The sequence below is a fragment of the Acartia tonsa genome, chromosome 9 (genome assembly GCF_053477335.1).
Source record: "Acartia tonsa isolate MP-2025a chromosome 9, ASM5347733v1, whole genome shotgun sequence".
NCBI lineage: Eukaryota > Metazoa > Arthropoda > Copepoda > Calanoida > Acartiidae > Acartia > Acartia tonsa.
Window position 1 is genome coordinate 23,075,511 of NC_137268.1, and position 11,206 is coordinate 23,086,716.

The 11,206-nt window shown below is 31.6% G+C and overlaps 1 protein-coding gene across 1 annotated transcript; it reads right to left on the reverse strand.

Moving 5' to 3' along the window:
* Positions 1-74: 74 nt before the first annotated feature.
* LOC145328541 (uncharacterized) lies at positions 75-4,304 on the reverse strand. The gene is made up of 6 exons (XM_080172268.1): positions 4,196-4,304; positions 2,936-3,914; positions 2,052-2,164; positions 1,734-1,805; positions 886-1,046; positions 75-459 (listed from the first exon to the last, which is right to left on the reverse strand). The coding sequence occupies exons 1-6, from the start codon at positions 4,295-4,297 to the stop codon at positions 225-227; spliced, it is 1,662 nt and encodes a 553-aa protein (XP_080028394.1). The 5' UTR covers positions 4,298-4,304; the 3' UTR covers positions 75-224.
* Positions 4,305-11,206: the final 6,902 nt, after the last annotated feature.

Below are 11,206 nucleotides of genomic sequence, written 5' to 3' on the forward strand. Positions count from 1 at the left end.
TTGGTATTACAACATAAAACTTAGAGGTGTTAACAGATAAATGGCCTAAAAGAAGTTACTTTCTACGGCCTTACAATAAAATGTTGTTTTTTTGTACAAATATTTAGTTTTACTTAACAGAGGATAAAATATGTTTACAAAGAAATAAGAACTAAATTAACAAAGTAAGTGTTTGTTTACGATAAATATACTGAATGAATTTTTATCAAAAAAAAAATTCAATTCTATGGCCCCAACCTTACCCAAACCTTATTAAATTCTTCATCGACAAATGGGACCCTCCAATCCTCCAAAGAAATATCAGATTCATCTGAAATAACAATTTGGTTGGCATCAAGAGAATTTTCTTCCATGTTGTTGTCATCTTCCAGATCTCTGTTTTGATCCTCCTTCTCACTCTTGGTTTGTATCTCATCTTCAGGTGGTAACAAATGCTTGGTCAAAAAATGCTGAATTCTCCTTTTTTCAAACATACATTTTTCATGCCTTCCATAGTTAAGTTTTAAGTTTTGTGTGTAATTTTCATTTTTTTTCATTTGCTTTTCATTGAACGGTTAAAGAAGCGGCAAATCCTATTGGTCTATTATCAGTTTTACTAGAGCAACGAACATATTAAAAAATGAGGACCATTGTAGCAACCTAAACTGATGACAAAATTTCCCCCTGATAAAATATCCACTACTTCTATATCTATTAGTTCAGACATATAGGTAGACTTTCTGGAAATTATTACAGATCTACTTTAATACCTATCAATGTTAGACTTAATTATTGCAGGAATTGACAAAAAGCGTCATGCAAGATTTGAAATCAAAAGAAGTCACAGTTTCTAACATTTGCAGTAAGATCTGCCAACAAAAGTACATAAGGTTTTTGAATGCATGCCTTGAATCAGTGGAGAAAATAAGCTCGCAGTCTGTCTGTGGACAAGGAAGGTTGTGATCACTACGGGCATGGCTAGCACAGGATTTATTTTCAATTAAATCCCCACATTTATCGCATGTTTTAACTTCCTTACATCTTTTCGGGAATTCAGATCCATGTTTCTACGAAAGCAAAATTATTCATAGTTCTTTTGGTCATTTTCTTCTCTTAATATAAGGTAAGAAGCAGTTTGTTTTCTGAGAAGGGGGAGGGGGTGAAAGAGAGGGTAAGGCAAACCTTATTAAGGAAAGCGTTGACACCCACCTTACGCATGCTTTTGGTTATAAGGAAAACCAATGTAATATCCCAGTTGACAAAAAGTAACATGCTACTTTATTTGATGCCGGGATCCGCCATATTTTGCTAGAGCCAAAGCCGTAATTTTCGTTAAATAACGGCTCCAACTCAGCAAAAAAATGATATTTTTTATTAATTATAATTTTAACTCCGTTGTGTCGTGTGCAAATGGTCCTTTTAAGTTTTTTATTTCTATTTTTATCAAAAATCGAAATTTAAAACCTTTAAAAGTCAAAAATAGACTTGGCAAAAAAAATATGTTGAGTTTTAGGTCGGAACAGGAGCCGAACCACAATGAAACGACTCCGCAACGCTTGCTACAATAGACATATATATTTTATGTGTACAGATTTCGCAATTTTCTCTTATTCATATTCTTCTCTCATTCTTTTACTTATTTATGACCACTACAGCCCACTTTAACTGGGTGTCCATCCATGATTTTTTTGTGCTTCGCTACTTATGTTTGAACGCTGTCATCCTTGTTTGATGTAAATAAATTTTGCAGTTACCTGGACAAGGTGACGTAGCATGCTGAACTTAGTCAAAAATGACTTTTTACAACTCTTAGATTCACAGTTAACCTAAATGGGAACAAAATTACTTTTTGCAAAAATGTTCTTTGTAATAATTTATAGCTACATGTCAATTCATTTATATTTGGACTTATTCAATGCAATATTCTTTTGAGTTTTAGAGGTCTTTCATAACATTTCTTTTATGGGGTAAAAACCGTTTAAACACAGGACTTGTCAAAAAGATTTAAAACTTAATTTTATTCAATACAATCAGAAATCAATTACTTTGTTAGTTGAAACAAAACTACTTACAGAGTGGTCTTTCTTGTCATGTTCTTGAAATTTCCAATATTCAGTAAATTTTTCATTGCATTTTTGACATCCACATATATTGATTGGCGTCAGATCCAACAAAAATTTGTCATCTAAAGTAAAAAACAAATAAATGAGTTATTTACTAAAACAAAATTAGGCATAAATAAATATTCACATCACAAGGTATTAAATTATCAAGCAATAGCTCATCGAGTTCTAATATAATAGGTACTGTTTTATCTTTAAATTTATATAATACTAGCGGCTACGCCCCTAGAGGCCTCTAGTGGCACTTTCAATGTTTTTTTTTATTTAAAATATCTACTACAGAAATAATTGGTTTATGTTTCGTTGGAGTCTCTTTTTCGGGAGGGGTAATTTTTTTCTAGGGGCGATTTCTCCTGATAGGGTGGTGGTACCCTCCCCCAAAATAGTTATAAACCTTCCTGGGACTTATGAGAAGCTACCCTGTTAAGGAGAACCCGATCGGTTCAGCGGTAAGCGAGATCCTTCGGTACAAACACACAAACACACAGACAAACAAACACACAGACAAACAAACACACAGACATCCTGTTACTTTAGTATAAGGATTCATTCAATGGCAAAAAAAACATGATAGGAAATAATTTAAAATAGGTAGGTAATTAAAATGTAAAAAAAAATCCTAATAAAATCGGTTGAGATATAGCAAAGAAGAAGTATTCTTTAAATAAAACTGACACATATTAACTTTTGGAGACCTTTGTTTTTGAGGTCCCAATACCTAGTCATACATGTGAGTGACGAGAAATAATTTCATTTTAATTACTTGAAATTGTGCAAGCTGTATCATTAAACCGAATCTAACCAAACAATGCATTTGAAAAATTCTCCCTTACCTGTTCTACCTTTGTTTTGGCCGGGCACATGAGATTTCTCTTTTTTGGCAACTGATGTTTTAGTTTTCTTGGTGGAAGAAATAATTTTCTTGTTTAAATCAAGCAACAAATCACAACTAATTTTTCGTTTCTTGGCAGGACTTTCTTTCAATGGCAGTGTTAAGTTCTTTGGTGTAGAATGTAGTATGCGTCTTTCTATGGACTTATCTCTTTTTATTTTGACAGAAATTGCTCCAGGTAAAACAGCCCTTTTCTTCATTTTCTCAATATGTTCAAGAGAAAAACTGTTAAGAGGATCCTTTTGTATATTTTCTTTACTTTCTAAAACTTCTGACCTTGCATCATTATATAAATATACCATCTCATTGTCACTGGCTGTAGGGATATCACAAGAATTTTTCTCTGCTACGCTAGTTGCGTCTTCTTCAGTTAAATGATTTCTATTCATGCTTGATCTTCTTTGGTTTATAGCATTTGAAGGAGTTATCATATCTTTGTTTGTAATACGTGCAGGAGTAGTCATATCTTGGTTAGTAGTACTTACAGGAGTAATTATATCTTGGTTTTTAATATTTTTATGAACAGTTCTATCTTGGTGTGTGATATCTGCAGGCTCAGTATTACCTTGTTTTGTAATACTTTCAGGAAAAGGACTACCTTGTTTTGTAATATTTGCAGGGAGAGTTCTACCTAGGTTTGTTATACTTACAGGAGTAGTTCTTCCTTTGTTTGTAATAATTTCATGAGTAGTTTTACTTTGGATTGGGATACTTGCGGGGGTAGTACTGTTATGGTCTGTAATACTCCCAAGAGTGGTTCTACCTGGGTTTGTAACTATATCTAGATAATTGTTAACAAAGCAATGATCACTCTGCTCAGGAGCAAATTCAGAATTAATAAATGCCTCGTCTATTGCTTTCATTGTATTGACTTTGATTGTATATTGTAGGTTTTGACGTAGTCTCCTCTCCTCAATTAACTAAAAAAAAAAAACATTATACTGATATAGTTATATGTAAGTTTTTTTAACAAAAAAAAAGAAGAAAAAGATTCGCATTTGATCGGAGTATTAAATAAAGTGTTTGGGATCTCTGTTTGTTTTGTTTAGTCTGTAGGTATGTCAGCTACGTTAACTACAACAAGAAGGTGGCATTTACGTCTCGAAGGGATACGGAAGTGGCAAAAACATTCTGAAACTATTCTTGATTCTAAAACTATAGGTTGTCTAAAACTATCCAAAACATAACTTTTATTACCTACCTGATTTTTGAGCTCATTGAAGCTAACTTGTAAGTAATTATTCCTGTCATTTAAAATTTTTTGTTTGTCCAAACAACTTGCACTGGTACAAAGAGTATCCATTATTGTAGATTCTGAAAATATTTATAAATATTAATGAATAAAAAAAGTTTCTGTCACAATCTCCTTAGATATATATTTCATAAAGCCAATTAATAACATTTGCATGGCCAAGCTATATTAAGTTGGTTCTAAAAAGCAATATATAAAGTTTTTAGTTAAAAAAATATTTCACAAATTTTGAAGAACCACAAAAATATTTACAAAGAGGCCCCTCGTCAATCACTTTATAACTAAGGAAAAACAGGTACGTATATATGTTCTTTTCATAATTTGCTGTTAAATCAAATATGCTGGTATCAATTAGTAATATAAACAAAAAAATATATCACCATATAACCTTGATAAGAGTTAAAACAATCGAACTATAAAGTATAAAGCATATGATGATAATATGACTCATAAAAATATCCTTTATTTACATATTTTTATAATGTCATGTGAGCAATTTTAACCGATAACAGTTTTTATTTATATAGCAAATATGAAAAAAAATGGGATCTTTTTTTATCATTTCTGTGAATAACTCCTAGAAATTGGTTTTGTTTAAAATTTGACCTCGGTAATTTTTTCGGGAAAATTCCCGATTTTAATCGCTCTTAAATTCTCTAGAAATAACAGTAACACCTCCCTCCCTCCCTTTCTGCTTGTGATAAAAGCCACCTTCCCTCCCGTCCCCCATGTCCTTTTTTGGCCCTTGAAACATAAATATTATGTGGCCAAGTTTTATTTCTAAAAATAAACAATAAATTAGAAATATGTATAAAACAATTATGAATTATCAACTGAGAAAATTATAATAAAATCAATTTTTCAAAATAAATTTATATTAACATTTACATAATATTTGGCTAATTAAAATTTTGTGACGTAATGGGTCATAACAACAACAATTTCGTCATGACAACAAGGTATACAACTTATTTTCTTTCATAATTTTAAAACTTTTTAAAAACATCAATCAATATAATACAATTAAAAAAACGAAATAAACAAGAACTTTGTCAATTTAAAGAAAAATATTTTTGAAATAGATATTCATGACATTTGTAATCAAATAAAAAATGAAAACCTCAAAACAATAGTTGTACACTTAGTGCTAGGTTTCGTGATTTATAGTAGGTTTTTGTGAAGTTTTTGGGATAAGGTTTTAATTAATAATGAAGTCGATTTATTCAAATCAACGATAAATTAAATTCATCTTTAATGATAAAGAATAAATTACTTCTGTTGTAGATTAAAAATTTTCATTGAAGAGTTTGGCCATTAACTTGTTCGGAAACTTCCAATAAAAGTACCCAAATTTTTCAGCTACCTGAGTAATTTACAGTGTAATTTCCCTTCCTCAAGTTGTTTTTTTATTTTATAATGTTTTTTTATATATATCTCAGAGCTAGGTCGAGATTAGAACTGACAACTCTTCATCAGCAATTTACTGCAAAGGCCGGAGGCTTTTGGAAAAATCATCAAGATTTTTATGTAAGAAAATTGCTAAAGGGATAAAACAAAATCTGTTTATAAGTCTTCTAATTTTTTGAATCAAAACATATAAGAAATCTAAACAAAGAAATTTGTAAAACTGAAATTTATAGAAGATCAAGTGCCCATAGTTTACGAGGCCATTGCTATATACAATTCTAGTTGCCTTACCCAAGCCTCTAGGGGACTTAGAGGGGGGTCAGTAAAGAAGCCTGAAACCATGAAAAGACACTTTTAAAGCTTCACTTAAAAATGCAACCCATTCGGACCAACTTTATGAGATCTTAGCTTTAGATAAAAAAAATGTACTCATTTTATTATAGGACTAGCGGCTGCGCCCCTAACATCAAGGGGCTTCACATTTGAAAGAGTCCAAGAGCAGAAAAAATATCCAAAAACCACACCCAGACTTGTTATTTTAAAAATAAATACCCTAAAACAATCTCAGGACCTGTAAGAAGCTTTGCTGTACATGAGAACGATATCGGTTCAATGGTTACCGATATCTTAAGCGTCAGACGGACAGACATCGTTCTACTTTGTATTACTAGCGGTTAGGCCACTCCTAGGCCTCTAAGGGAACTTGATATTGGGGAGTGTCGACTCCTCCCCCCATTTTCAATCATTAAAAAACGGAATTGTGAAAAACATTTCAAAGGGCGATTTCTCTTGGAAGGGTACCCTTCCCCAAAAAGTTATCAACCTTCTCTGGAAATATAAATAGCTTCAATGAAAATTAGAACCATATCGGTCCAGCGGTTAGCGAGATCTTAAGCAATAGACAAAAAAACCTTATTTATATCATAGTATATCTATCAGTTTGTATAAACGTTCATCAAATCTCTTTGTATTTTATTTGCCGTCATCATTTATTTTTTTTGGTCACTTCATGATTAATCATTTGATTATATTTAGGAAAGCAAACATTTTCTTCAATTATAGCAAATGTGTGCGGTGAAATGGATCACTCTATAATCATAGGTGAATATATAAAATTTGAAACCTAGGTTGCAGATTCCTGTGAAATTTAGGAAGCCCCCATTTCCCCCCCCCCCCTCTAAAAATAAAATAAAAATCAGGGATATAAAGACATAGGACAATGGCCGATTAATTTATGTACATCTCTAAGGATTATACACAAAATTAGAGGTTGAAACGTTTGAACACTCAAATTCATAAACCAACCAATCAAAATTGACTAAAAGGTTCCCAAAGTTGTTGATAAGAAATCATTGATATAAGACATTGTCTTTGGGGACTAGTGTAATAAACATTATATTATCCCCTCTCTCTCTCTCTCTCTCTCTCTCTCTTTCTCTCTGAATAAAAATACAGCTTTTGCTGGTTTTTAAATTCATTAATTCTACCTGACCAATATAAAGTGTCTGGTCCAAAGATTGAAATATTTAGTAAATCTATATCTCATTGACCTATCCTTGCAACCTATCATTAAGAAAAGAAATGAGTATAAGAATTAAAGTATGAGGTATTTTTATATTGTTTTCAATATATAAAGTTTTATCTTACAACGTGAATATTTTTATTATCAGGGATCTAAAGGGATAAGACAATGGCCGATAAATTGATGTACATTCCCAATGATGATTGATATACAACATTACCCCTTCTGTAGATTACAATTAAAAAACGTGGTTAAAACGTTTGGACACTCAACTAAATGAACCTACCAATAAATATTCAATAGAAGTCCCCAAGGTTTTTAAGTCGACGAACAAGAAAATGTTATTATAAGATTTTAGGGACTAGTGCAATAAACCACCCAATGTCTCCTCCCTCCCTGACCACTACTAGTAATGATTTAAATAAGAAACACACCATCGCCTAGCATCAATTAGCGAATGCGTTTATATGCGGTTTTATGGGCCATTTTTGAGCGTAAGAGATGACCTTGCTATTAGCTATTAATAACGGGCAGTGCTCCTCATAGCTACTTAGGAGTAATAATCGCAAGAACAATTATTCCATAAGTATCGCAGCAATAACAAGCTACATACGATAGCTACACAATTATGTCCATAGGAAGCGCAGCAACAAGGTACTTTCTTGTTAGCTAATTTAGAGAAATTACATTTACAAGAACAATTATGTATTATTGTAGGGTAGCAATGACAAGCAATCTAAATTATTCATAAACAGTGAAGCTTATTCTACTTCGTAGTGATAGTCACAACACAAGGTCAATCATTTCCATAAGTAGCACAACAAGCAATTACAAAAGAATATTTTGACCATAGCTAGAAAATAAGTAATAAGGATAATTATTTCCATAGGTAGCATATCAATTTAACAAGCTCAGAATAAGAATAGTAGATGTTTATGCAGATTTAAAGAAGCCAATATTTGATAAAGGGATTTGTATGTATGTTTTTCCAAGAGATTGAGAGCACAATGGCATAATTCAATTCAATACCTAAAACACTTTCTTCTCCCCATCCTTTGCACCAGCGAAAATCTTTTTCCCGTATTTTCTCCCAAGAAGCAGTCGTCCTTATTTCGTTTTTTTTGCATTTTCCATTAGTCTATGTATGATTGACTATAGGTTTTCTGAAATAGATTTTCTGAATGGACATAAATGTAGAAAAAACGTATAGACTGCGTGGGGACAGGGGAATATTCAAAATCAAATAAAAGTGGGGCTATTTGATATGATCACTTATTAACAAAAAAATTCTAAAATGATATCAGGAAGTTCAGATCTAAGCTAAATAGAAAAAAAATGGCAAAATTTACTTTTTTTTCGGTGTTCTCTCCAATTTAGGATATTTTTTATCGAATATACTCTCTCCTTTAAGTGTCAAAACGGTAAAACCTTTAAAAAATACCTTTCTTGTCAATGTTATTTAAAATTTTGAAGATTCAATTTGGTTGTATTCTGGAAGTTAAACCAATCCTGAATTCTAAAAAAGGTGGTCTCCAATCCCCTTCTACGCCCCATGTAAACACCCTTCCTAATCGACATTGGTGAACGGAAGTAATATGATGTTACATGGTGTTTATACAATTTCCATTTTTTTTTATTGGCAAATGACCATAAATAAAATTGTGTAAAAAAGAGATAAAATTATCTTAAAATACTCAATAATCTTGCTTAGAAAAGATTGCTTCTAATCTTTTAGTCAAAATATTAAAGGGCCTTCAATGAATTTAGGGAATACCAAAATGAAATGTTTTTATTTTCAATGTTTTGTTTCTTTTATAAAGTATAAAAGACTTTGGCTAAACTAGTCAACTCTAAGTCTATAATATCCAGTAATGTTTTTCTGGACTGTTTCGAATTCACACTAAATGTCCAATAATAGTAGTAACTTGATATGGATTTCATACACAGCGACAAATAAACACTACAGCAAATATCCATGTATTATTGTTTTACAAAATTAGTAATTTCTTACCGATATGTTATAAGTCTTATTGCTGAATTTTAATGCATATACCTAATCATTTTGTGCTGTCTTTCTATTTTTTAATTTTTCTATAACTGCTCACAAGTTCTCATAGAACTATATACTTTGTTTCTTTTAATTCAAAAAAAATTTATTTTGTTATAAGAATAAAACACCATAAGAAACAATTCTCACCTGTCTAAGAAAGCTCAGGGATTTAAAGGAATAAGAAAATTGCCAATAAATTAATGTACATCTCTAATATAAATACCCAAAAATTAACCCTCTTGTAGGTTATAATTAGTGGTTGAAATGTTTGGACACTCAACTTAACAAAGTTACCAAAAGTTATTAAAAGTTCACAAAGATGTTAAGCCAACTAATAAGAAAACATTATTATAAAACTTTTGGTTTTTAGACTAATGTAATAAATAGCCCATAGTCCCCCCCACTCTCTCTCTTTGAGTGAAGCTACTCAATAATTTGATCGTCGATCATTCCGTCGGTAAATAGGAAAGGTTTTTCTCTGCTAGTAGTTTTCAATTTAACTCACGACCGTTGCTCAAAACAAAGCGCATCTGCTCGTCGTCGGGAGGTGATAGGTTTAACACTGCGTCATAACTAAAGACATCAAAAGTTGTTCCTACTTGTACTATGTCAGGTGCGCGACATAAATAGATAGAGTAGGGGGAATGCCTTGGCTCAAAACAGGAGCAACTCATACCATGCACTGTTAGGACTTCGGAGACAAAGGTCGTGTAATCAAAGAGTTAGTTGTCTGATGGGTGTTACTTAACCTGATACCCTGGGTGTTTGGACAGAAAAGGATGGTTTTCCTGGGTTGTTTTTGTAAAACTTTTGGGAATTGTTTAAAAACAGCACAATATCCCCCCACTTTGTTTTTGTAATGTTATAAGCGAAGCATATTTACTAACAAGACTTTAAAAACAGGGATGGCAACATCCATAAAAGCGAAGCACTGAAACAGTAGGACAAACGGACATCATCACTTGTATGATGTCAGAACTGAATAATCAGAATATAAATGTATAAGAGTAGAAGCAAAATTCTAAGTAAATTTTGTTGAAAAACTTGATACATAATAATGTCTATGTACATACTTACATTTTTATGACTTGATTGTAGAGTTGCTTCGCTTATAATAATGTACTTTGCTGTTCCAAGGAATCAATATACCAAAATTCAGATCAATCCAATAATTACATCACATAAAAATTTTTTGGTAAAAAAGTAAAAATTAAATATGTTTATAATGGACGTTCTAACGAACAAAGCTATCCGTTACGAACGGACCGACACTAATTATAGAAAAGATTTGCTTTTTGAAAAGTACATATGTCAAAATAAAACGCCCTTTAATTAGTTAGCCCTTTTCGTTAATTTAAACAGGTGTGAATTGTCCAATCAATTTCAAACTTTTCATGATGATTCCCATATTCCTATATTAAATTATCATGACACTTGTTTTAATGTTTGTTTGTCGTACCATTTTAGAGCTTCGCTTTAATGGATGTTGTCATCCTTTTTAATCATCATCTGGAATGTACGTCAATCTATCGTCCATATTTGCATAGGATAACATTTATTTATAAGGGTATTAATACATATCATTGATTACTGTACTTTAAAATCTTATTTTTACAGTAGCTTCGCTCCAAAATATATAATCTGTATGGGTTGTTTTGTCCCGCCATTTATAATGTAACTCCTAATTTTTTGTCAGGGATCTAAAGGGATAAGACAATGAAATATAAATTTTTATAAAAATGCAATAATTAAACACAAAATTACTCCTTCTGTAGATCACAATTAGTGGTTGAAACATTCGGACATTTAATTTAATGCACCAACCAATCAAATTCAATAGAAGTCTCCAAAACTGAATAAAACATTATTATATTGGAGACTAATTTAAAAACAGCACAATGTCCCCTCCCGTCGTTTTTTTTAATGTTCTAAGCGAAGAATATTTACAAGCAAGTCTTATAAAAATTGGTATATCCATAAT

Coding starts and splice junctions, on each gene's coding strand:
- LOC145328541 (XM_080172268.1), bottom strand. CDS start 4,297: ATGGATACTCTTTGTACCAGTGCAAGTTGTTTGGACAAACAAAAAATT. Junction 2,165..2,935: donor CCAAAACAAAGGTAGAACAG/GTAAGGGAGAAT, acceptor TTTTTACTTTAG/ATGACAAATTTTTGTTGGAT. Junction 460..885: donor ATTTTCTCCACTGATTCAAG/GCATGCATTCAA, acceptor GTTTGAAAAAAG/GAGAATTCAGCATTTTTTGA.